Source organism: Mastomys coucha, unplaced genomic scaffold (genome assembly GCF_008632895.1).
Source record: "Mastomys coucha isolate ucsf_1 unplaced genomic scaffold, UCSF_Mcou_1 pScaffold11, whole genome shotgun sequence".
Lineage (NCBI taxonomy): Eukaryota > Metazoa > Chordata > Mammalia > Rodentia > Muridae > Mastomys > Mastomys coucha.
The window spans coordinates 9,618,652-9,644,982 of NW_022196893.1; the positions used below are offsets into that span (position 1 = coordinate 9,618,652).

At 50.8% G+C, this 26,331-nt stretch overlaps 2 protein-coding genes and 1 long non-coding RNA gene across 9 annotated transcripts in view; 2 read left to right on the plus strand and 1 right to left on the minus strand.

Moving 5' to 3' along the window:
- LOC116075704 overlaps positions 1–351 on the minus strand; it is a 5,527-nt gene extending 5,176 nt beyond the window's left edge. Inside the window, exon 1 of the long non-coding RNA XR_004112688.1 lies at positions 133–351. This is a non-coding gene — a long non-coding RNA (uncharacterized LOC116075704). The remainder of the gene's footprint in view (positions 1–132) is intronic.
- Nol12 (nucleolar protein 12) lies at positions 155–6,880 on the plus strand. 2 transcript variants are annotated; one of them, XM_031348953.1, is made up of 6 exons: positions 155–288; positions 1,959–2,064; positions 2,875–2,923; positions 3,332–3,474; positions 6,059–6,159; positions 6,455–6,880. In XM_031348953.1, exons 1-6 carry the CDS (start codon positions 206–208, stop codon positions 6,621–6,623), a joined length of 651 nt encoding a protein of 216 aa, XP_031204813.1. In that variant the 5' UTR covers positions 155–205; the 3' UTR covers positions 6,624–6,880. The 2 variants fall into 2 exon arrangements, with proteins under 2 accessions (XP_031204813.1, XP_031204823.1); XM_031348963.1 differs by lacking the exon at positions 155–288 and adding an exon at positions 457–577 and having other exon boundaries at positions 6,455–6,878.
- Positions 6,881–11,936: 5,056 nt separating this feature from the next.
- Triobp (TRIO and F-actin binding protein) overlaps positions 11,937–26,331 on the plus strand; it is a 62,267-nt gene continuing 47,872 nt past the window's right edge. For 2 of the 6 annotated variants that reach the window (XM_031348984.1, XM_031349006.1), the window contains exons 1-6: positions 11,956–12,355; positions 14,747–14,898; positions 21,432–21,531; positions 22,522–22,673; positions 24,402–24,612; positions 25,491–25,647. In XM_031348984.1, the coding sequence (XP_031204844.1) occupies positions 14,876–14,898; positions 21,432–21,531; positions 22,522–22,673; positions 24,402–24,612; positions 25,491–25,647 (643 nt within the window). In that variant the 5' untranslated portion in view covers positions 11,956–12,355; positions 14,747–14,875. Of the gene's footprint in view, positions 12,356–14,746; positions 14,899–21,431; positions 21,532–22,521; positions 22,674–24,401; positions 24,613–25,490; positions 25,648–26,331 lie in introns of all 6 variants that reach the window. The other 4 variants (XM_031349032.1, XM_031348998.1, XM_031348990.1 and 1 more) reach the window with 3 other exon arrangements.

Sequence of the window (26,331 nt, forward strand, 5' to 3'; positions counted from 1 at the left end):
GAAATCCGCCTGCCTCTGCCTCCCAAGTGCTGGGATTAAAGGCGTGCGCCACCACCGCCCGGCGGGAGGGTCCTTTAAAAGGTGGAGCCAAATCAGCGGAACTGTGGAACAAGGCCACGAAGTGCGCCCTACCGGAAGTCTGAAACTGCTACACCCGGAAGTGCTTTAAGTCAGAAGCAGCCACGCTGCCGGAAGCTTCACTGTAATGGGCCGCAACAAGAAGAAGAAAAGAGATGGAGATGACCGGCGGCCCCGGCTCATCCTCAACTTTGATGAAGAGAAGCGGCGGTAAGTGGCAGGGTCGAAAGAGATTCCGGTCAGGTTGCCGGGGGAAGCGCGCCAGGCACAGGGCTCGCACGTCCACGCAGAGGGCTCTTCCGGCCCCGCCCCTGGATGTGACTGAAGATCGCGTTCCTCTTTCCCCACCTCGTGGGTTGGAGTCGCTTGCTCCTCCCTCGCGGTATACGGGTCTCAGAGCTGTGCCTTGGACCGCCGGAGTCCAGCGCCGTCCATTGTCACGGCATATAGCTGGGTCCCGGTCGTTTTTGAGGAAGGACGAGCGAATGGGGCGAGAGAGGTTTATGTTCATTTATTCACTCATCAGATTGTGTGCCAACTAGGCTTGAGGCCCGAGGCTGAACTTTGCGTTTCTGTATGATCGTAAATAACACCTTGTAGCCTGATGGCTCTCAACCTGTGAGTCAGAAATCCACTGTGGGTCGCGACCCCTTTACGACCATCGGAAAAGAGGATGTTTACATTACGATTCATAACAGTAGCAAAATTACAGCAACAAAAATAATATTAAGAGGCCATTGCATTAGAAAGCTTGAGAACCACTCTTGTCAAAAACCCTGGTGCAGCTTACCAAAGGAAACCGCAATTTCAAGGCCTGGTGGTGCAGACCTGTAATCCTAGCCACCCGGAATGCTGAGGCAGGAGGATTGCAAAGTCAAACCCTGTCCAGGAAAGTTCAAGAACAGTATGGGCATTTGGACAAGTTTATTGGGTCCCTGTCTCCAAGACAGTATAAACGAATCTATTAAACCATTTGCCTACCTTGAACAAGGTACTAAGCTTAACTAACCCTCCAGTACAGCAAACTCAGGAACAGAGCAGAGGTCAGACAGGAAGAGGAAGCAAGAGTCAGGAAGGTGGGGGCCACTCCTAGGTTCTGCCACGCAGGTGGGTTCAGGAGTCAGGTGTTATTGAGGACCAGGTGTTGGTTGGTTTAATGAAAGAGTTTTGGGGTCTGGGTGAAGTTATTATTAGAATGTCTTACTAGAAATGACTCCTATGAAATAAAGTTTGCCAGTGTGGAAACAGTGACCACCTGCTCTGTGTGTACTGTGTAGCCTTGTGTGTACTTACCAAGGCCAGGTGAACCAGGTGACAGTCCTTGTCAATGTTTGGTTAGCATCGACAATGGAGCATGTACTGAGACTGCACCTTACAGCACAGGTGTGTGGTAGGTTAATACCACCTAGGATTATTTTGTTGTTTGTTTGTTTGTTTTCAGACAGGGTTTCTCTGTGTAGCCCTGGCTGTCCTGGAACTCACTCTGTAGACCAGGCTGGCCTCAAACTCAGAAATCTGCCTGCCTCTGCCTCCCAAGTACTGGGATTAAAGGCTTGCACCACCACTGCCGCGCTAGGATTATTATGTTAGTATGCTGTGATGGTCCAGCAAGGACTACCAACTCATTTCTCATAAGGTACCCTTGCCATTGATCGACTCATAACTGCATTGTCTGTGGCCTTGGATAAGTACCCTAGTCTTCCTCAGAGTCCCTGTCTGTAAACTAAGAACTGGCTGTGGAGAGGGTAAAATGGGTTTATGGGTAGGATAGAGCCTGGCACTTTATGGAACTCTCTAGAGCCCTGCTTTCCTTGCGGCTTCTTCTGACTCCCCCAGCTTCTCCCGACTCCCCTGGCTTCTCCCCTGCTTCCTTCCTGCAGGGAGTACCTGACAGGCTTCCACAAGCGGAAGGTAGAGCGCAAGAAGGCAGCCATTGAGGAGATAAAGCAGCGACTTAAACAAGAGCAGAAGAAGCTTCGAGAAGAGGTATGGTTGAGGGTGGGCTAGGGGTATGGGTTGGGGGTGGGCTCAACTCCAGGGGAGGGCCATCCTCCATTAGGTCTGCTGGAGGCAGCTGTGGGACAGCAGTGTGAGTGTGACGGGAACTGTCTATACCAGTAGAGATGCTGTGTGTGAGGAATGAGTCTGCTCTCTGAACCATGCTCTCACAGCATGGAGGTACACAGGGCTGTTGCATGTATGGCTGAAAGGCCATTCTTGCTGTGTTTCTTTCTGTCTCCGTGGCTTTTTCTGTGGCTGTGATAAGATACGCTTGACAAAAGGCAGCCTAAGAGGGAAAAGGTTTATCCTGGCTCTTAGTTCAAGCGCCCAGTCCATCCTGGCAGGAGAGTCAGGGTGGCAGGAGCTTGAAGCAGCTGGTCTATCACACCTAGTCAGGAAGCAGAGTGATGGACGCATGCTGCCCCTTGGCTCCCTTTCCTCACTTATGTAGTCCAGGGCATGGTGGCACCCATAGTGAGCAGGTCTTCCCACCTCAACTAACAAAATCACGATAATATCCATAGTATGCTCAGAGGCCCAGCTCCCAGGCCATCTTAGATTTTGTCAGAGGTTAACAGTTAACACCTTCGTTGGGTGGTGGTGGTGCATGCCTTTAATCCCAGTACTTGGGAGGCAGAGGCAGGTGGATTTCTGAATTCAAGGCCAGCCTGGTCTACAGAGTGAGTTCCAGGATAGCCAGGGCTACACAGAGAAACTCTGTCTCGGAAAAACAAAAACAAACAAAACAAAACAAAAACACAGTTAACACCTTCCCATCTTCCCTTTTGGCTTCAGCGCCACCAGGAGTACCTGAAGATGCTGGCAGAAAGGGAGGAGGCACTAGGTGAGTCCTTACCTAGGCCCTACGTGGAGAACGTCCAGTGAGCCTGGGCTTCTGCGCCCCCTGGTGGGAATAAGGGGGAGTGGGGAGAAAGCTGTGGAGAGGAGAGGGTGACTTCCTTAGCTGTAGAGATCTTGGTGGTGGTGTGGAGGGCGGATCAGAGAATAGGAGACCCAAACCATATGGTAAGCTGAGACTGAGCAAAGAGCCAGGGATGGGACAGCTCTTGCCCTCACGCAGGGATGCGCTGGAGCACAAAGGTATGAGAGGTTCATTTCCAGCAGTTAGCTGTGGGCGCGGCTCTGGACACAAAGAAAACATGAGTGGCTCTAGAAAAGCTTGCTGTGGCTAGGAGGGAGGCTGGAGCCTGGACTGAGCCAGGCCTGAGACTGCTTTATGCTTACCTTGCAGAGGAGGCAGATGAGCTGGAGCGGCTGGTGACAGCAAAGACCGAGTCGGTGCAGTATGACCACCCCAATCACACAGTCACCGTGACCACAGTCAGTGACCTGGACCTCTCCGGAGCCCGGCTGCTAGGTCTGCCCCTGCCTGAGGTAGGTCCCAGGACAGCCCTGGGGAAGAAGGGGTTTAAAGGTAGATGGGTTTGTGAGGGCTGCTCAGTGTTGGTCCATATCAAGGTCTCGGACTGGAAGTGTGCTCCAGGCAGCTTTCTTAACATGGCTCAGCTCATCCATCAGTTGAGGGTTGCCATGGTACACTTGATGGTGTGGAGGCAAGTAACCATGAGGATGCAGAGATGAGGCCCTTGGCACTGAGCCCACTTATAGTAAGTGTTCAACAGGCTTAGGGGCACTGTAACCCTTGTGTGACAAGCTGTACCCGTATCTTGTGGCATGTGTGTGCAGGGACAGTGGGTTTGTAGCCTGGGTTGTATGCCCTCAATAACAAAACATCTGTGCCACTTAAAGCTCTACCCATGACTTGTGCAGGAGTTTCTATGTCAGGGTCCCTTCAGGTCTGCAAATGCTCAAGTCTTGAATAAAATGCTATAATATTTACATAGAACTTACTAATGTCCTCCCTTGTCCTTTATATGATCTCTGAGTTACTTAGAAAACTGCATGCTAAGCCAGGCCATGATGGTGGTCACTTTTAATCCATGCACTTGGGAAGCAGAAGCAGGTAGGTCTCAGAATTTAAGGCCAGCCTGGTTTACAGAGTGAGTTCCAGGACAGCCAAGGCTACCCAGAGAAACCCTGTTTCAAAAAACAAAAACAAACAAGAGAGAGAGAAAGAGAGAGAGAGAGAGAGAGAACGCGAGAGAGCTCGAGCAAGAGAGCAAGCAAGCAAGCTACCTAGCTAGCTGAATGCCAGGCCAGCAAGATAGCTTAGGGGTAAAGTACTCTGGAACACCATGTGGTAGAAGGTTATTCTCTTGCTTCCTACACTCATGCTTTTGGTATGCATGTCACACAAACACACACACACACACACACACACTAATACAAAACAAAATCTGAATATCCTGTGTTACTTAAATTGTTACACTGCAGTATTCAAAGAATAGCATAAGTCTGGGTCCTGGAGAGACGGTACACAGGATAAGAATGCTTTCTGCTCTTGTAGAAGACCCAGGATCCATTGCCATGGAGTCTCACAAGCATCTGACCTCTTCTGGTCTCTGCAAGCACCAGGCCTGCATGTAGTACGCGTGCGCGCACACACACACACACACACACACACACACACACACACACACACACACACACGTGCGCGCGCGCGTGCAGGCGGTATAGTCATACACATAAAACAGATTTAAAAATCTAAAACAGGTTTTTTGTTTGTTTGTTTGTTTGTTAGTTTTTTGAGACAGGGTTTCTCTGTGTAGCCCTGGCTGTCCTGGAACTCACTCTGTAGACCAGGCTGGCTTTGAACTCTGTAATCCACCTGCCTCTGCCTCCCAAGTGGTGGGATTAAAGGCGTTTGCCACCACTGCCCAGCCCTAAAACAGTTTTTACTAAGATGAGAAGTCTGTTGTCGGTGCAGATACTTCATTTCCTTCCAGATGTTACATTTCTTCTCATCCTGCAGCTGGTTGACTTCAGCTGCCCAGGGAGTTAACAATATAAAGTACATTTTTGGGCTGAGGTTGCAGCCTGCTCCTCCTGTGAGACCCAAGGTCCAATCTCCAACATCACAAAAACAACAAAGCAAAATCCCTCACATTTCCAAGGGCCAGGCCCGGAAGCACACCAGGGAAGTGAAGGCTGGGGGGTCATTAGTTCAAGATCAACCTGGGCTACATATGAGCTCCAGTCTTGAAAAACGTTCCTGGCCTGAGTTGTAGTCTTTGTACATCTGAAGAGGCACGCCTGACTGACTGACCCACGACAACCTCCTGGCTTTGTGCTTGGCTTCCTGGAGGGCCTGGCACGGTGTGTCTTGCTGCCATTTTGCTGATGTTGCTGTTGGCGAATGTTTGGAAACAGGCTGTCCTTTGCCATTCTGACTCCCAGACAGTGTCCTAGGTTCTGTTCTGCTAGTATGACAAAGCTATAACCAAAAACAACTTGGGGACTTGGGGAGGAAAGGGTTTAATTCATCTTACACTTCCAGGTCACAGTTATCATAGAAGGGAGCCAGGGCAGGAACTCAGCACAGGAGCCTGAGGCAGAAACTATAGAGAAGTCCTGCTTACTCACTCTCACTTGCTCACTCTCGCGTGCTTACCCTGCATTTATTTATTTATTTGCCTTTTTTTTTTCTCTCTCTCTGTAGACCAGGCTGGCCTCGAACTCAGAAATCCGCCTGCCTCTGCCTCCGCCTCCCAAGTCCTGGGATTAAAGGCATGTGCCACCACCACCTGGCTATACGCTAGCTTTTTTATATAACCCAGGACCACCTGCCCAAGGAATGGTGCCACCTGGGTCAGGTTAGGCCTTGCCCATAGACCAACTTGATCTAGGCAATTTCTCAGTTAGACTTCTCTCAGATGATTGTGGGATGTGTCAAATCAACAGTTAAGGCTAAGCAGGCCAGACACAGACACTTCTGCCCAGAGCCTTCTCTGAGCCCTACTCAGGCCTCTAAGGTAGCTGGTCGGACTTCTGTGTGAAAGGCAGAACTGCTCAGGGTGCCTGTCCATGCCTGTAATGGTCCTGTCCTTTGTTTCTCTAGCAAGGGGACCAGGACAGGTCCCAGGAGGAGGAGATGTCATCCATGGAAAAGCCAACAAAAGCCTTGCCTAGGAAGTCCAAAGACCCCCTGCTCTCCCAGCGGTGAGATTTGTCATGTAGCTCTTGGGGTCCATTCCTCTCTGGCATGAGTGGCTGGGCATGTGGAACCACCCTAGCTTGAGGGGTAGAGGGCAAGAGGGGATGCTGTCAGGCTTGTGCAGCCAGGCCGGGCCAGGTTTGAAATGTGTTTGGAGCTTGTTGCAGCTTCCCATCCACAAGTCAAATGATCACACTCATCCATGACTAAAGGTCACACCCCAGCCTCCCACCCCACCATTGTTTGAGTCTCGAGGGTAAGCCAAGGCTCTGGCCTCACCAGCCTCCATTCTCCCCGCAGCATCTCCTCTCTCACAGCTACACTGCACGCACACAGTCGGAAGAAGGTCAAGAGGAAACACCCTCGGCGGGCACAGGACTCCACCAAGAAACCTCCAAGTGCCACTCGTACCAGCAAGACACAGCGCCGCCGTCGGATGACTGGAAAAGCCAGGCATAACGGGGAGTGAGCCTCAAGCCTGTGGGTCCTCAGCCTAAGTCCTTGGCTGTCCCTATAACCCAGCTACACCGAGGGTTACCTGCAGCCTAAGCCTGAAAATCAGGACTTTTCAGCCCGGGGTCATCCTTGCTTTGAACCACCTGGGGTTTGAGCCTAGAAGAAATGGGCTTCTGTGAGCCCAGGTTCCCAGAGCCTGCAGAATGGTGCTGGGACTCGTTCACAAATGTACATCCACTTGGGACTGAACAGAATTTTGAAACTCCTGTCTACACTTGTGATTTGTCCTCGCTTTGATGTCATGGTTTCTGGGGTGGTGGGAATACTCAGGGGTCCATCTACCTCCAAGTTTTCCTAAGGGTATTGCAAGGTGATATCAGCTGGGTGGTGGTGGCACATACCTTTAATCCCAGCACTTGGGAGGCAGAGGCAGGCAGATCTCTGAGTTCGAGGCCAGCCTGGTCTACAGAGTGAGCTCTAGGACAGCCAGGGCTTCACAGAGAAACCCTGTCTCAAAAAAACAAAACAAAAACCAAAAACAAACAAACAAAAAAAAAACAACAACAAAAAAAACATGTGATATACCTGGGTCCCCTCGTCCTAGCTGAAGACCAACATGTCCCTTGTAGAATCCAGAGCTGTGGCCAGCTTTGGTGGCATATGGTAAAACTGCACCAAAGAGGCTGAGGCAGGAGACTCAATTCAAGGTCATCTTCAGCTACATAGGGAGTTTCAGGCCATCTTGGGCTGATGGGTTATCAGGAGGTATCTGAAGACTGAGGGCTAGCGTCAGAAGGCCATATTCAGGGACAGAAAGCTCAACTTCAGGCCTTTCCTGGGAGTTGGCTTGGTCTGACCTCAGCCCTTCTCCCTATTCCCTGCCCTTTGTCTGCTCCAAGAGCGGTGATTACCTGTCTGGCTTCCTCAGATGGGTCTGCCTCTCCCTGAGGTTCTAGTACTCAGCCCAGTGAAGGGACCCTGGGCCTCACCCCCTAGACCACTGATCAGGACAGTAAGCCAGGAGATGGAGGGATTTGGTCCCCATGTGAGCCTCAGGCAGTGCTGTACTACTGGGTGTTTCCCTATATGAATCTCCAGGGCTACCCTGAGGCTGGAGTGTGGGTTTTATAGGATGCCCTGCACCACACTGGGCTCACACACCTCATGGCTCACAGCATGTCCCTGTCTCCTTAGTGGTGATGTCTGCCTCTGGAAACATGAAGTCATTTCCAGTTTACACAAGTGAATGAAATGCCATCCATCTCTTCCTGTGTGTTACTGGTTTTTCTAGCTGACCACGGAAATTGAGTCACAGAAATTTGGCCAGTTAGGGAGGTAGAGTCAGAACCCCCTGGAGGACTTGTGTCTTCTCCCAGGGCATGCATACACATATGCAGGAGACCCTCCATACACACATACATAGGAGACCCTCCATACACACATATGCAGGAAACCCTCCATACACACATACATAGGAGACCCACCTCTGCACATAAACATACTCAGTAGACTTCATGTACCCACATACACCCACATGTACCCACATACACAGGAGACACCACACACACACAACACACCCTATATACACACTGTCTTTCTCTAAGCTTGAACTCCCCTGTCTCTCTAGCTGGCCAGAGTCGCCTCTGTCTGGACTTCAGCAGCAGGAGTGAGGGAGCTGGAACGGTGGCCCACACCTCTATTCCTAACACTTAGAAGCCTGGGAAGAAGGATTACTGGCGTTCAGCCTTCTAGCCAGAGCTACAGAGAGCTAGCCTTAAAATAGCAAACACAAGAGAGGGGATGATGGGGTTGCTAGGCTGTGTTGGCACATGTCGCTGGTGCCAGCAGCTCAAGGGACAAGAAGTAGGAGACCTCAAGTTCTAGGCCAGCTTGGGTTATGTGGCAAGTTCAGCTCCATACAACAGCAAAAGAACACAACTAGTTTGTGTAGTGAGGACTCTCAGACTGACAAGTTACCAGCCTGGTACTGGGAAGGCTAGAGGCCTGGGGTGGTGGGCTTTACATTACTTCTTTTTTTTTTTTTTTTTTACAACTTGGCCTCACATGGCAAGATAGCTGCTTAAGATTTAACCATTGTATCTTCATCCCAGCTAGCAGAGAAGCGGAGGGATGGGAAAGGACATAATAATCCTTTTTAGAAACCTTGACTCTAAGCTGGGCGTGGTGGCGCACGCCTTTAATCCCAGCACTTGGGAAGCAGAGGCAGGTGGATTTCTGAGTTCGAGGCCAGCCTGGTCTACAGAGTGAGCTCCAGGACAGCCAGGGCTATACAGAGAAACCCTGTCTCGAAAAACCAAAAAAAAAAAAAAGAAACCTTGACTCTTGTGGTGATCTGTTGGCCAAATAGAAGGTAAAGGCCTGGCATGGGAGGAAGACACTCACTGCCAACCCAGGCCTGTTCTAGGAAGGCAAGTTCTTGGAGGAGAACTAGGATTGATCTGCTAACTGGGAGAAGTAGGGGTATTGAGATACAGCTAGCAGGCTCTTCTTCCCCAGGAAGAGCTGTGTGGAGAGCATCGGACAGCAAAGAGTTAAAGGCTCCCCGCGGGCAGGCCTTGGGCGGGGACAGCAACCGACACTGACTCAGTTGTGGGGCTGCCTACGGCTCAGGAACTCCAGAGCAGGACAAGAGCATTTGAGAAGGCTTCTGATCAAAGATGCCCTTTGACCTGTCTGGAAACGCTCTTCCTGAGCTGGGTGACAGGAGGGGATGGAGTGTGGCTCAGGGTCCCTGGAGAGCAAGGGATGGTGGGTGGGAGGAGAGGAGGATGCTCCGGCCTGGATAAATGAAGTCTAGGTCAGGCCTTTAGTTTAGAGAGGTCCCCTGGTGGCAGTGAGGGTGTCTGCAGGCAGACCAGAAATTCTAAAATCCAGGGAGAGGTGGAAGGATCTTTTCCTCTTCGCTCTCCACGCATTAAGAGGGCACTTGGGGTGCACGCCTTTAATCCCAGCATTTGGGAGGCAGAGGCAGGCAGACTTCTGAGACTGAGGCCAGCCAGGTCTACAGAGTGAGTTCCAGGACGGCCAGGGTTTTCGACACAGAGAAACCCTGTCTGGAAAACCGCACCCTCCCGCCCCCCAAAATCACAACTGGGCCTGTTGGCTGTTTGCTTTCCCTCCTAGGAGGAGACAAAAAGAATCACGGAATCCTCCTTGCCTGAGTAGCCCCTCCTCCAAACCAGCTGTATACAGTTCTGCTCTAATAGCATGTGGCTTCAGTCCAGAGGCTATAGGTGGGGGAAGGGGGAAGGGCGAGGAAGGGGAGTGGGCTCCATCCGTGCAGCTCTGGGGAAGCCGTAATCTCTGCTGGGTAGAGACTTCACAGCGTACACCAACATATCTGTATGTAACCCCTCACTTCTGTTCTGTAAGGAAGCCCAATAAAATCACTGGTTCCCCCAAGGGGACTGTGGTGGAATAGTGCCTTGGTTTGTCGTTGGGAGGATGGGTAGACACTGTTTTTACCTTCCTCTAGGGAGGAAATTTTAGCAACATTCACTCTGCAAAGTTGTCTTCCACAAGTGTGCCCTTCCCACGTCACATGATAAAACAGTTCAATTTCAAAGACGTGATGCCGGCAAGTCCAAATTGGAGCAGGAGACAGGAGGAGGAATGGTGACAGGGGTGACTGGCCTAGCTGCTGCCATACTACACTCACCTGAGTGCACTGAACTGTTCACAGAGCTCTGCGACATGTTCCTAGACAGATACCCTTATCGATCCACAGTGGAGGTTAGGGGACCCTGGGCACCTCACGAGAGTTTGACTTCCTTCTGATAGAATGAGGATGAGGAGGGCTGTGTGGTCCCTGTCCCCCCAGACAGCATGGGAGGAACAAACATGGCCATGCGGGGGTAAGAGGGTGACTTCGTTCCCTGGCTGCCACTTTCCTGACCACTAAGAGCTCTCTGGCTTCTACTACCCTCCTCCCCCACCCCTACAGGAGGGGCCCGTAGTCCTTCCCATAGTCCTCTCTGCTCCTGGCCTTCTGCCATCCTCTCAGGCAGGCACTCCAAAGCTGAAGTGAGTAGACACTCAGGGTACCCACCTGGTCCGGCTCTCCTGCTTTCCACTCTAGCTCCTGCTCGTCTTCAGCCTGTGACCTACTCAGACCAACAGGGTCATCCCCTCAGTCATTGCTCAGATGCAAAAGCCACTAACCTAAGATCACTGACAACCTCTTGGAAACACACTACCCACCCCACGCCTGCCACTCTCTGCTCTGCTCTCTTTTCTCCTAAGCACCAGCAAACTGGGCCATGTCTTGCTTCCTTTCTCCTGCCTGGGTCTGTTTTCCTCCACCACACAAACACACAAAAGCAGTACACAGGTCTCTTGTTCTCTGATGAGCCCCCTTGGCAAACATGACTGACAAAGGGCTCCATACATTTTTAACGAACTGCACTGTCAGGAGTGCCAGCCTCAGTTGGCTCTAGGTTGAACAGCCTGGTAAGGGCAGAGGGCTGGGCCATGTCAGTTCCAATACAGTGGAAACTCCCGTTCCACTCCCGGCTCAGAAAGGTCAAGTAATTGTCTCGAGATCACTCAGCCGAAAAGTGCTAGAGGCTGACCCTGAATCTAGGTCTCACTAGCGTCTTTCTTTCTTAGAGCCAGCCAGACCAGGGGAAGCCTCAGTTTGAATAAACCACACTTTATTCTTGTCCCCCACCCCCCACTCCGGGTACCTCACCAGATACAAGGGAATGAGAGAATTAGTGAATGGCTCTACAGTGGCCTGTGGAATCAGCCATTCGGAGATTTTAGTTCAGGTTCTGCCATTTATTAGCTGTATGACCCCGGCAGGGTTCCAACTGTCTCTGGCCTAAGCCTTCTGATCTTCTTCCCCTCACTTCCAGATCTCTACTGTCCCCACCTCCCAATTTCTGGGTTAAGAGGTATATATCACCGGCCCTCTGGGTTTGCTTGGAACTATGGGCGATCCATCCTCCTGCTTCAGTTTTTAAAGTGCTGGGTTAACAAATCTGTGTCCCCACGCCCAGTTAGCCACATTTTGTACTTTTCACACATGCATTAGTGTCTTTTGGGGGACCTTAGCCAACGAGAAAGAGACAAGCCCTCAGGTCTAGTCCACAGGCCCCATGGGGAGAGGACCGGCCCAAGATGCTGGTAGTGCGGGCTGAACGTGCTGAGCATCCCGCGCGGCAAGGTGCCTGGGCACCGCCCGCCTCTGCCCCGCCCCTAGTCCGCGGTGTGTCCAGTCGCACACTGACCATGCAAATGAAGCTCTTAGGGTGAGCCTATGGGAGTGCGGGAGGGGCGTGGTCTAACACGCATCTCCTGGGCTGCGTTTTGATTCATTGTTAAAATAGAGGCTGTGACCCTGGCACTAGCACCTCCACCGCCCTGAGAGTGGAAACCTGAGTCCAGGTCCAAACCCCTCGCGGAACAGAGCCGCCTGGAAGGGAAGGCCAGGGGAGGGAAGCTGAGAGACCCCGAGGAGCTAGCCGGCCGGCTTTGGGAAGAGGGGACTCAGGGTCCATTCTCCGGGTAGGGCGTGCAAATGCACGAAGGCTTTTTGTGATTAAATTCGTATCACCTAATGTGCATTTTAGGGAAGATTTCTGCTAGTTGGGGGTCGTGAGGAAACTGGAGTCACAAGGGGCACATGAAGAGCCCCCGTTTAGCTTTCCCTGGAAAAGGAGCCACGTTCTCCATCCAAGACGATGCTCTTCTCGGTGGCTGGACCAGAAAAGAACAGCCCAGGTTTGTGCGGCGCATCCATCCATCCATCCATCTATCCATCCATCCATTATACAAAATGGGGACTAAGTAGGGCAGATAAGTGGTCGCCCTAGGAGGAACCCAAGCCCCATGGATCCTCCCGTGGGGCTTCCACTCTAAAGGAACGACCAAGAGCCCCAGGGGAGGACCCTAAATTCCTCAGCTCAGCTGAAATTGCCAACAAAGGTTTGACCCTTCCCCCACCCCCAGGTCTGTCATTATCAAATAGGTCAGGTATGAGGTGACCCCATAGTGCTGTGAGGTTCTTGTGGGGGGGGCTCTGGGGCAAGATGCATACCTCCCCTGCTAATACCCTTCCCTGCCTGCGGATGAATGGGAGGGGATGAATCTTCCCAAACAGAGTCACTTCTAGGGTGTGGACATTGTAGCCTCCAGAACAGAGAGGACTGGACAGTGTGTCAAGACTCTGAAGCTAGGCTAGGCTAGGGGTGTAGCTCAGTGGTACAGCAGTTGTCTAATGCCTGACAAGACTTGGGTTTGGTCTTTAGAACAGGAAAAAACAAACAAACAAAAAACAGTGGTTCTCTTTTGGCTAAACTCAGTCACATTGGTTCTTTGTGACCTTAGGTGGTTGTTCACTTTTGTGTAACACTTTGTCCTCAAGTCTGGAAATACCTGGCCAGCCCTTTACATCCCTCTGTGTTTGCCAAGGGACCCAGGTAACTTGGCAGTGTGATCCAGTGCCTTCATGGTCACCTCTGAGCTCTAGGAGACAGATCAGAGCCTCCAGCTGGAGCAGTGCCACCTCTCTCGGGGAACCTCTCCGAGCCTTGACTGCCTCCTCTAAAACTGGTGTTGACGTGGAAAGGAGGTATAAGTTTATAAAGCTAGACACTTTGGGATGACCCAGGCGACTGCCTTACATGGTGTACCTTGGGCCTCAGCACTTTAGATTCTGACTGGATGGATCAACAGAGAAAACAGAATTATTGGGGGGGGTTGTTGTTGTCAGCTTCTTTATTTGGGGGGTGTGTGTGTGTACATGTATATGTGTTTGTGTGAGCATTCCTTTGTGTGTGTGTGTGTGTGTGTTTGCCCACATGCCTGTGTGTGTCTGTGTGTGTGTACGTGTATGTTTGTGTACATGTCTGTGGTACACATGGAGGAAAGAGTTTGGTGTTGAGTTTCTTTCTCAGTCACAGGCCACTTTACTTTTGGAGATGGGGTCTCACTGAGCCTGGAGCTGGCTGGTTATCTAGACTGGCCAGTGAGCACCGGGGATCCCTCGGTCCTCACCCACCCACCCACCCCCATCTCGGAACATCACGCTTGGGTTCTGAGCTTTCAGATGCAGGTCCTCATGTGTATTGGCAGCCCTTTGGTTTTATTTTCCTTTTCAAGAGATGGAGACTTCATATGTGGTCCACTTTAATCTCAAATTTATACCCTCACAAGATCCTCCTGCCTCCTGCTGGGATCAGGGGCATAGCTGCCAACTATGGCTGGGAACTTGCTTTGTTTATTTGTTTGTTTGTTTGTTTTTTGTTTTTTGTTTTTTTGAGACACAGTTTCTCCATATAAAAGTCCTGGCTGACCTCCAACTGGATTGTAGACCAGGCTGGCCTTGAACTCACAGAAATCCATCTGTCTTTGCCTCCAGAGTGCTGGGATTAAAGGTGTGTTCTACCACATCCAGCTTTTTCAAACCTTTCTTTCTATCCATCTGTCTTTCTCTCTGTTCTTTCTTCCTTCTTTTCTTTCTTTCTTTCTCTTTTGCCTTGGTGAAAACTTGGATGTTATAAACAGCACAAGGAGAGTGTAATTCAGTGCCCTTGGAACATTGATCAACACTATACATTAAAAATCATATGTAGGAGCCAGGCAGTGGTGGTGCATGCCTTTAATCTCAGCACTTGGGAGGCAGAGGCAGGCAGATTTCTGAGTTCGAGGCCAGCCTGGTCTACAGAGTGAGTTCCAGGACAGCCAAGGCTACACAGAGAAACCCTGTCTCAGAAAAACAAACAAACAAACAAACAAACAAACAAATCACATGTAGGGCTGGAGAGATAACTCAAGTGGTTAAGAGCACTGGCTGCTCTTCCAGAGGTCCTGAGTTCAATTCCCAGCAACCACATGGTGGCTCACAAACATCTGTAATGGGATCTGATGCCCTCTTCTGGTATGTTTGAAGATAGCTACAGGGTACTCGTATACATAAAATAAATAAATAATTCTTCTTAAACAAAATCACATGTAAATACTTGGCAGTATGTTTGGACACTTAGCTGGTGTTACTATTTTTTGAGTGAATATGCGAAGGGAAAAATGGGTAGACAGCTTTGTCTGGCTTGGACACATCAGGTCTACACAGTGGCCCACCAGTTATCAAGTTCCTGTCCTCATCTTTCCCAGGCCCAACCTAGAGAGCCAGCCACTGTGGCTTCCCTGCTATGGAGGAAGTGGCTATGAATGTTTCAAGTGTACAATCTGAAGCCAGCATATCTGCCAAGAACCACCATCTGAGCTGCTGTCACCCTGGGGATGTCTATGGAGCAAGACACCAGGTAGGTCAGCTTTGTCCTGTGGCAAGTGGTTTGGAATACAGTCAGTGATGGCTAAACCATGAACATGTGGTTGCTGGAGGTGCTTCCCCATGAGCTGTGTATGCCTGGGCTCTGATAATATTCCTATACATTGTGCATTTTCCAAGGACATTATTTTTATTTATTGGCTGTCCTGGAATTCATTATGTGCACTAGGCTGGCGTTGAACTCATAGAGATCTGCCTGACTCTGCCTTCTTCCTCTTTTTTTTTTTCAAAGACAGGTTCTCTCTTTTTATGTAGCCCTAACTGGCTGTCCTTGCTATATAAACCAGGCTGGCCTTGAACTCAAAGATCCAGTTGTCTCTACTTCTCAGATACTGGGGTTAAAGGTGCACACTGTCATGCCTGGCTGTTTTGTTTTGATTTTGAGACAGGGTTTTTCTCTCTGCAGCCCCAGCTGCCCTGGAATTCACTCTGCAAACCAGCTTAGACTCAAACTCAGAGATCCACTTGCCGCTGCCTCCCGAGTGCTGGGATTAAAGGCATATGCCACCACTGCCTAGCATGCCTGGCTTATTTAAAGAAAAAATTAAATTATATTTCTTTACTTTTATGTGTGTTGAGCGCCATGATCACTCGTAGAGATCAGAGGACAGTTGGTGAGAGTCACTTCTCTCCTTCTACCATGTGGGTCCCAGGGATAGAATTCAGGTGACTTGGAGACAAGTGCGGTTGCCCAGTGAGCGTTTTTACTAGTCTGTGCTTTTATGATCTTTTTGAACTGTAGGCTCATCTAATCTATTCCTTGCTTAGCTGATCTTTTGTTTTGACAGGGTTACACTTTGTAGCCCATGTTGGTCACACTATGCAAATCCTCCTGCATTAGCCTTCAGTTGCTGGGATTATAGGCATGCACCCTAATACCTGGTCTGCATTTATTTATTTTTTACTCTCCTCCTGAAAGCTTTATTGCATTATAACTGAGAAACCATACTCACAATAACCCCAGCACTTGGGAAGCAGAGGAAGGAGACTTTTTTTGTGAGTTTGGGGCTAGCCTGAACTACAGAGTGAGACTCTTATCTCAAAACACAAAGCAAAACAAAGTACAAAAGCAACTGAAAGAGACCAGTCATTGCACTGTTGTCTGTCAAAGGCGCTGCTCTTAAATTCCCACCTCTGTGGGAGAGCTTCCTTGGCAGGTTTGAGAGGCATTACCAATGCCTGGAGCCCACCAGCGACTTGTCTCCTCAGATATGGAGTGAAAAAGGAATCATTCTCCCACTCTGTGGTCGATGTGGGCAGATGCCAAGCTGCAGTTACACATAAGCCCAGCGTGTCCAGGCACGCACCTTGAGAAACACAGAACCTGTGACCTCCAAGGCCCTTTCAGCCTTGACTTCCTGTGTGCCTGTCATTCCCAGCAGAGCCTGAGAGTCCTCGTAGCCTGGCAGCCTGCTTCCCATTGTAAGGGTCTCCATTTGTCTGGAGCAGGCAGGCCTGCACTGCAACCTCTGCTGGCCAGTTCCCTGCGACAAGACCTGGGGCCACCTAAGTTCTCCTGCTGTCAGAGCTGTAGAGGACACAGCAGTCTCTTTGCTCTGGGTACAGGCAGGGCACGGCTTAGCCCGAGATGTATGGAACTCTTGTAGGATGTTTGCTTCCTGCTCAGAAACCAAGCTTTGGGAGTTCTATCTACTGAAGCAGAGCCTTCTATGAAAATGAGCTTCTCCCAGCTGAAGGGGAGATGGCAGGCCTGGATCAGAGGGTCATGGATTCAGTCAGATCTGAGGTGTAGCCTCAGGCCCACAATTCCCCAACAGAGATTCTGGTCAACTCATATAGTCATTTGCTGAGCCAGTATTCTGTCGAACAAGTGTTCTAACTCAGTGATGTTAATCGAGCCTGTGACATCACTGACTCCAGGGAGCTGGTGGTCTATTCAAAGTCATGGAGAGGAAGGAAGGGTCCCTGAAAATGGCTGCTTCATCATGGTTATGATTTGGGCTATGAAGTTGTCAGGCCACAGGGAAAGATCTCTGAGGACCGTCAGCAGCTTGCTGAAGGCTTGCCAGTGAAGTTGGGGAGAAGAACGGAGAAGGGATAGTGTGGAACACACAAAGGTTTTTGAGGCAGAAAATTGAGGGACTTGGGAAGGCTGGAGATTGGCCACTGAAGGGGAGAGCTACCCAGATATAGGATGGAGAACTGGGTGGGGTCTGGCTCTCCCTGGCTTTGTAAGCTTTGGTTTTATGGACACATTGAGGACCTTAGATTCCACCTCACTTGTCAGGGGCCATACTAAGGATTTTACACAAGAGAGTGAGCAACTAAAGTGATCCGGGTTTCATTCTCAGCGTTGCTGTGGTTGCTGGGCAAAGTGTGGAATGCAGGTGGAGAGAGGGGAACGGGGAGATGCTACAAGTCTGCATTTGGTCCAGAGAGGATGCTGGCCTTGAGAGGGGGACACAGGACTATCCAGAGTCAGGATTTCTTCTCATGGCCCATGCAGAGTGATTTGTCCTTCTTGGAGTTGGGTCCCAGGGCTTCCTCAGTGACCTTCCTGGACCTTTGGAACCGAGCAGAGTTTAAAGCTGAGGTCACCAATGAAACAAATAGAATGTGATTCCAGGGTCCCTTTAAGCAGTGTAGAATCTCAACCTCCTGGGGGAGGAGGGCCACAGGTTGGCGTTTGCCTCCAGCCCCCTGGCTGCTCATCTCCATCTTAGGGGCCACCTCAACTTCCTGTTACTTAAAATTAGAAACTGACTGGGGGCCAACAAAATAACTCAGTGAGGGTAGTGGTGCCAGGTCTGACAACTTGACTTCAATTCCCGGGGCCCTCGTGGTAAAAGGTGAGATCTGACTCTTGCAAGTTGTCCTCTGACTGACACATACACACACACACACACACACACACACACACACACACACACACACACACACAAATGTTTTAAAAAAGAAGCTGAGGCTGAGAGGTGGGTCAGTGTGTCAGTGGTTAAGAGCACTCACTGCCCTTTTACAGGTTTGTCTTAGTTCCCAGCCTCATGACAGGCAGCTTAGGACTCCAGTTCTGGATCTCCAGTTCTAGGGACTCTAATGCCCTCTTCTGGCCTCCATGGGCCTCTGCACACAGGCGATGTACATATGCACAGCTAGTTGCACACATCCATATATAGAAACTAGTAAGTATTTTAAAAGGCTGACTGGGAGCCAGTTGGTGCCACTGGCATTAAAGCAGTGACCCAGTGAAGAGCACTTGACCTAAAACACGATGCTCTAGGATCCATCCCCAGCAGCACCCAAAGGCACACTGACTCCATCCATGACTTATTATCACTCCACGCCACTCTGTGGATGTAGGCTTGTTTGTGGTACCAGATCCCAAGCCCGTGTCTCCTGCTATGGTCCAGCCACTGAGCTGCAGCTCTGGAACATTGCCACTGTGTCCTATGGATGGTCATACTCACTGTACCTCAAACAACCACATACATACCTTAGGAGTTATCCATGGGCTCCTTCTCTCCATAAAAATTTAGAAATAATTTTTAAAAGGTAGAGCTGTGCATGTTGGTCCACACTTTAAAAATGTCAGAACTTGGGAGGCAGAGGCAGGTATATCTCTTTGCATTCAAAGTCAGCCTGGGCTACATAGTGAGTCTCAGGCCAGCCAGGCCTATAGAGTCTGCTTTTTAAAAAAAAAAAAAAAATTGCCAGGCTGTGGTGGTGCATGCCTTTAATTCCAGCACTCGGGGCAGAGGCAGGCAGATCTCTATGAGTTCAAAGCTGGCTTGGTCTACAGAGCGAGCTCTAGGACAGCCAGAGCCATTACACAGAGAAACCATGACTCAAAAAACAAAACAAAACAAAATTAAAAGGTTGAAAACAGGGGTGGAGAAATGGCTCTTCCAAAGATCCAGAGTTCAATTCCCAGCAACCACATGGTAGCTCACGACCATCTGTTATGGGATCTGACACCCTCTTCTGGTGTGTCTGAAGACAGCTACAGTATACTTACATATAATAATAAGTAAACCTTTCCCCCCCAAAATTGAAGACAATAGAGAAAAAATGTCACTCTCTGGTTTTCACATGCACGTGCACACATGTAAATATGTACCCAACACACACATAGACACACACACAAACACACACAGAAAGAGAGAGAGGGGGAGAGAGGGAGAGGGAGGGAGAACACAAGAGAGCTAATGCTAGTTTAGGGATCAAGCTCAGAAGCAGGACACTTGCCTAGCATGAACAAGCCCCTGACTTCCATCCCCAACACTGCATAAAACAAGTCAGGTTTTTATCTGACCCTATCAAGTCACCTCTTCAGGAACTCTCTGGCTGCCTCTCTGACCCCATTCCATGAACCCCCCAGGTTAGGTAGGAGGCAGGGAATGGAGAATCTCTACTGCTTCCCCTGGGAGCTGGTCCTTGGTTTCCACACTTGCTCTGTCTCCACTGTCCCCTGTCTCTCCAGATCACTGTCATAGCTCATCTCCAAGGAACCAAATGTAGCCAGTGCCCCACCTTGCCCCAAAGGACTCTGGCCTCTTGGCCCCATTTACCCCATCTTCCGATCCAGAAGGTTCAGACACACAGAGCACACGAAGCCTATATTTAAAAGCATCACTGGTGGAGGCTGGAGAGGTGGCTCAGTGCTTGAAAGCATTGGCTGCTCTTTCAGAAGACCTGGGTTTAATTCCCAGCACTCACATGGCAGCTCACACCTGTAACTACAATTCCAGGGGATCTGACACCCTCACACAGACATATGTACAGATAAAACTTACCAATGAACACTAAATTATGTGTGTGTATGTGTGTTGTGTGTGTAAGTGTAAGTGTAAACAATACTGGCTGACTGGGTCAGCATGACTCCAATTAGGTCCCTCAGACACACTTGCCACAGGGGACGGCTTAAGCCTCCTTGTTCATGTTCATTTCTACATATTCAGCTGCTCTAGAATATGTAGAAATGGGAAGCTAGAGAGATGGCTCAGAGGTTAAGAGCACTGACTGCTTTTCTAGAGGTCCTGAGTTCAATTCCCAGCAACCACCTGGTGGCTCATAAACATCTAGAGAGATATGGTGCCCTCTTCTGGCCTGCAAGCATACATGCAGGCAGAATGCTGTATATATAATAAATTAATAAATCTGAATAAAAAAAAAAGAATTTGTAGAAATGTCTCTGGTCACAAGGTGTCCCCTACGACCCAAAGTAGAGCCCTGGGAAAGTCACCTGGTACTGAGCAGACCATGGTCGTGTTTGGAGGGAGGGGGATTGGTTGCATGAGAGACACTTGCTTCATGCTTGGGCCACGCAGTATTGTCATTCCATGCTGCCTCCCCCCTTTTAGACAGGGTCTTTTTATGTAGCCCAGGTTGACCTTGAACTCATAACCCTCCGGTCTTAGTGCTTCCACTGCAGGTGTGCATCACCACGTCTGGTTAATTCATTTATGTTTTATTGTATTTAATTTGATTCTAACAGTTTAACATTAAGATTCTACTTAAGGTTCTTTGTATTTAATATCATTCTAACAATTTTACTTATTATATGTAGGTACACTGTAGCTGTTTTCAGACACTCCAGAAGAGGCCGTCAGATCCCATTACGGATGGTGGTTGTGAGCCACCATGTGGTTGCTGGGATTTGAACTCAGGACCTTCAAAAAAGCAGTCAGTGCTCTTAACCACTGAGCCATCTCTCCAGCCCATTTTTTTTAAAAAAAGATTTCTTTATTTATTTTATTTATATGAGTACACTGTACCTGTCTTCAGACACCCCAGAAGAGGGCATCAGATCCCATCACAGATGGTTGTGAGCCACCATGTGGTTGCTGGGAATTGAACTCAGGACCTCTGGAAGAGCATTCGGTACTCTTAACCCTGTCTCGGAAAAAAAAAAAAATTTCTACTTAGTGTTCTCTATCAAGTTTTGTACTTGTGATAGACAAATGTCACATCATGTAATTCTCCTCATGTCCCCTAGGGGGTGGCTGTGGTTATCATGACAATTTTATAGGTGAAGTAGTTGAAGATAAGTCACCTCGCCAAGGTCTTGGTCCCACCTCTGCCTCCTTTCCATAGAGGGGAAGCCACTGAGTGAGATCATCCTGCTGGGATGGACTCGGGTCTGTTTATAGCTAGAAACTGCAGACACTGCAGACATAGGCAGGAAATCAGAGCTGTGGACTGACAACTGGACATGGTCTTGTGAATGGGGGAGAGGATGGGGCTAAGAGTGAAAGCAAGACCCAGGTGCCTCCTGGGGTTCACGCTGGGTGGAGCCTTGGGAAGTACAGAGGTTAGGAGAGAGTCTGCTCTCTCCTTCATGCCCGTGCTGTCCCCTGGGTGGCCAAGGCGCCAGGCCGGGCTGTGGATCTGACACCTCCTGCTGCCTGGCTCTGATCAGATTCTGGCTGCGGGGCAGGTGTGAAACTGAATGCCGGAGGAGGGTTGTTCTTTGGCCTGGATATGGCTGCCGACCCTAGCCCTTCCCTAGTGGAGCCTGGCCTTGCTCATGGTGACTTTCTTGAATTCTAGAGCACTTCTGCCCACCCAGGGCACTGCCTGGGCTACAGCCTCTGTCCCAGTCGCCAGGCTCCAGGGTCCCCAGGGAGACTCCCACCAAGCCTGCTCTCAGGTGAGCCAACAGGATCGGGTTCCTTCGGTTTCATGTCCCGCATTGTTCTTGGCTGGGCCCCGGCTTATGAAACAGTAATGAGGGGCCCTGCTCCCGAGGCTGGCCCCTCTAAGGTTTCTACCGCCTGGAACACTGCAGCTACCAGGGCCCAGAGTAAGGGCCTGGGAGGGTGGCAGCGTGGGGGCCTGAGCCGGAGCCCCCCGGGGAAAGAGGGTGCTGACAGCCACCAGCTGCCACTGCTGCGGAGCCCGCTGCCCAGGTAACCTGAGAGGAGGCGGGGCACAAGGTGCCATGGCCCTGTCTCCCACCACCAGGGGAGGGCCCTGCCATTCTGGGAGGTGGAGGGAATAGGGGGGCCTTCTTTGAGGGGAGCAGCCATTCCTCTTGGCTGAGACCAGTACCAGCCCTTCCAAGTGTGGTCCTGCTGTTGGCAGTGCCAAGGGCTGTGACCCTCTGCTGTGGACTTTACCTCTCCTGTCAAGTCATCTCTTCTAGATCTCCCCAGCCCCTCCACCTTCAGACATCCTCAGACCAATCCCCTCCTTTCCTCTTGACTTCTGGATGCAAGAGTGTTCTGGGGCCTTTAAGTTCCAGTTCTCAGGAATGTACACGTAGATATGTGTTTACATGATCTTGCGTACATACATGCATTAGTGTAGCTGACAGGTCTGCCTCATGCAGTTGGGCACAGTTCACTCAATGGTGTATGTATGCGTGCCCCAAACAACAGGTATTTATAAACAAATGTACCAGTTCCCAGACCTGTGCATGTGTACATGTATGTATATCCACTCCAGGGAGCTTGCCCACTTGCGCTGACCTGGGTCTCCAGTGCACCTCTAGCTGATGGGATGGCAGGTCTCCTTGAGCAGGGAAATCACCAGGAGGTGACTTCTGGAGACATCCACCAGTCTGAGCTGGGAGGGGCTGTCTGGGGGAGGGGAGGGGGAGTCCCACGTGGGCCTGAGCTGTCTCCTCTCTCCAACGCAGGCCCAGGAGCCTCTCAGCCCTTCCAGTGCTGAGGCACCCTACTGCGACCTGCCTCGCTGCCCACCAGCCCTGCAAAACCCACTCTGCACCACCACCTGTGTTGGCCAGTCTGTGGACAGCCTTGGTCTTGGCCTTGGTCAGGAGCCTCAGAGGTGGGTAGAGCCCCAGGCTTCAAGAATGGGCTCGAGGGGTGGGGGGCACGGAGGGAGAGAATGCCCACTTATTCCCCTCCATGTGTCTCTTCATGATGACGGTGTTCATCTACAGGGGCTGGCATGGGTCATGTGGTCAGCCACAAAGTCTGGGCACAGAGGGCTTTAGGCATGATTCTTGGGGTCCCTTGGAAAGCTCACATTGATCTGTCCTTGTTTTGTTTGTTTGTTTGTTTGTTTTGTTTTGTTTTTTCTGTTTTGGTTTTTCGAGACAGGGTTTCTCTGTGTAGCCCTGGCTGTCCTGGAACTCACTCTGTAGACTAAGCTGGCCTCGAACTCAGAAATCACCTGCCTCTGCCTCCCAAGTGCTGGGATTAAAGGTGTGTGCCACCACTGCCCGACGATCTGTCCTTGTTTTACTTGGGTCTCTGACTCTGGGCCTGGCTGTCTTTCCTGGTGGTTCTGCCCATCCCATAATTCCATGGGGCAGGGGATAGCTATGTACTTCGCCTGGTCCTTGGGTATGACTTTAAATGATTGAAGGAGCTGGGTGTAGTGGCAGATGGACGTAATACCAGCACTTAGAAGTGAGAGGATTTGGAGCTCAAGGCTTCCTTGGGTTACATAGCTAGACTCTGTCCCCTTTTGCCCCCCAAAAGGCTGAATGGTCCTCTTAGCAAGGGTACCTCTGATCACCCCTGCTTGACTAGGTCCCCCGGATTTGAGATTCCTATCCAGGCCTAAACTGGCCTCAGGTTCCCTACTGGGGTCATGAGACTTTGGGAGGCCCTGACTCTAGGGTCCAGAGAGCTACAGCCTGACTCCACATCTGCTATGGTGGGCTGTGGGACCTTTGGTATGCAATCACATCTCTTTATGACTTACTTTTCCTGTTTGTAAGCTAAGACGGGCTGAGCTCAGTGACAGGCAGTGGGCCTAAGATCCTGGGTTTGCCTTCCCATACATCAGGCATAAAACTTAAGGAGAGGCTGTCCTAAATCCTCATTGTGTGAGCGCAAGCCTTCACCCCAGGTGGGCATTATTTTAAGAGGAAAAAAGGGAGGCTCTGGCAGTTGATGTACTTTAGGAAATCTGGGGACACATTCATTAGTAGAATCTTTGATCTCGGCCTTGTCAGACAGAGCATTTGATTTGCAAACCTGCATTGTGTGGTTTAGGTGTGAGGGTGTACACACATGGATGTGTGTAGAATGCTCCCTTGTTCCCTTAACGGTAGATCTCCTTTACTGTGTCTTCACTACTGCCTGTTTTATATTTTGGACTGGGGACTTAGCCTTTAACAGCGGAGCCACCTCTCCAGCCCTCCTTACTAGTTTATAGGCCCGAGTGTGGGTCACTTTGGGAATACCGCGAGCTGCAAGCCTCTTGAGCCAGGGCCACAGGACTTCGTAAAGCACACTTATTTCCACAGCGCCTGCCCTCAGAGCTTGCTTCACCTCACACTGCTTAACTGCCTTCATCTGGGAGCCAAGCTTCGGGTCCCCACAGCTGCCCACCCCTATGGGAGGGTGCTACAGGTCTAGGAGGTGGCTGATATACAGCCCGGGCCAGACACCCTCAGCATCAACTTCCTGTTCAGCAGCTGCAGAACAGTTCACACCCTGGCACGGTGTGAACACACCCACATGTACCTGGGTGGGCAGGGCTCAGTCCTTCACTCTGCTACCTTCTGGAGGGGGGAAGTCATTGATCTCTCTTCTCTTCCAGGGTCTGGTCCCCAACAACAGTTCTCCCTGCAGAGGACCCTGCAGGTGCCCCAAGCAGCAGGTACCAGGACCCTGAGGGGATACCCTATCTGGAGGGCCTGGCCTGTAGTAGCTGCACAGAGGACAACAACAAAGACGAGGACCCCAACTCCAACACCAGTGCCAGCCAAGACAGCAATACCCCTCATGATACCAGCAATCCCTCTTCTGTGGTGAGCTGAGGGCAGGCGTCTGGGTACAAGGACAGGGTCACCTAGTGTCCTCAGTCCTGAAGACGGGAGGAGCTCTAAACCTCTAGAGGGGGTGCTGAGCTTTTCACAGCAGAAACTCAAGCCCAAACTTAGCCATTGCCTTCCCTGCTGGGAGGGCAGGGCTGCTGGGCTGGCTCCGGGAGGGGGTGGGGAAGGGGCTCAGTCCGTAGAGACTTTGGTTGAGTCACCAGCTGGCTCAGGCCTCAGGGCTGAGAAGTAGGCATGGTGTTCAGAGCAAGCGTGAGACTGGGCCCAGCTCTGCCCTGGCTACGTGCTTCTGAGTCCATAAGCAGTCCTAGTGTTGATTTCCAAAGGTGGAGGGAAAGGGACTGGGCTTGGGAGCTGGCAGGGGCTGGCAGGGGCTAGCAGGAGACAGGAGCCTAGAGGCTGTCCCTTTGCCTGCTCACTCAGACCCGTCCCATGAGACATCCCCACCCCACCCAAAAGGAAACGACAGAAAAGAAACAGCCTAGCCTGTTCACACACGTGGCAGGCGCCATGCAAAGGTCTCAGTGGACCTGAGCCCAAGAAAGACTGCTGTGGCCCTGTTAGGAGCTGAGGCCCAGAGACTGGAAGCACTTCGCTTGAGTCCACAAAGCTGGGAAGCAGTGGACCTGGCACTTGAACTTATTTCTCCCATCTGTGTGACTTTGGCCCAACTTTTGGCTTTAATGGCTGTGTCTCCTCAAGACTGACGGATGGTCCACTGTGGCTGAGGGCCTCACATGGGTTTAAGGTTTAAGGTGTCCTTAAAAAAAAAAATCCTATTATTCTGCCCTTCGTGCTGGGAGTACAGACCTAGGGGCCTCTTCTCCTCGCCGACAAACTTTTCTCTCTAGCAGGATTGGGACACTGAGAGGCCAGGGGGGGTCCTCAACAGGAGCAGACTCACCGCGATGATCCCAAGGAGGCCTCAGGAGGGACTGAGAGCTGACCGTGCTCGAAAGGCCACCAGGTCCCCAGCCCGAGGAGACACAGCAGGCCAGAGGAAGGAGGGTGAGTCCTTCTAGGCTGGTCTCATTACCATGAAGTGGTGATGGCCAAGGGCCCCCGTCTTCCCTGGAGGGACCAAATTTTTTTTAATGTATGTGCATTGGTGTTTAAGCTGTGTGTAGTCTGTGTAAGGGTGTTGGACTCCTGAAACAGGAGTTTCGAGCTGACAAATGGTTGCTGGAATTGAACCCAGAGCTTCTGGAGAGCAGCCATTGCTCTTTCCACCCCCAACCCCCGAGACGGGGTTCTCTGTGTAGCCCTGGCTGTCCTGGAACTCACTCTGTAGACCAGGCTGGCCTTGAAAATCCACCTGCCTCTGCCTCCCAAGTGCTGGGATTAAAGGCGTGCGCCGCCACTACTGCCCTGCCAAGGCCTTGAATCTTAATAATAGAAGTTCTTGTATCATGTGCCATACTGACCTCTCTTGAAAGATTGGAGCCTCTAAATTCTCAGAGTCTGAAGCTGGCTGAACACAAATGGAATTCTTGCCATAAATAGAATGATCAGGCGGAACTTCAGGTATGGCTGGGCCCAGGTGTTCAGATAGTACTGCCGAAGTGGCTCTATTCTTTTTTAAACCCTTCTCCAATGATACCATGATATCCACCAGACGGCCGGCCGGTCTGTGTCCCACAGGAAAAGGGTGTGTCTTCCCCGTGACTATAGTTAAAGTCTCGGGAAGAGTTC

Bases quoted from the DNA above. Each gene is read 5' to 3' on its own strand.
- Nol12 (XM_031348953.1), top strand. From the start codon at position 206: ATGGGCCGCAACAAGAAGAAGAAAAGAGATGGAGATGACCGGCGGCCC. The intron at 2,065-2,874 runs GTATGGTTGAGG...TTTTGGCTTCAG, and splicing joins AGAAGAAGCTTCGAGAAGAG to CGCCACCAGGAGTACCTGAA. The intron at 6,160-6,454 runs GTGAGATTTGTC...TTCTCCCCGCAG, and splicing joins GACCCCCTGCTCTCCCAGCG to CATCTCCTCTCTCACAGCTA.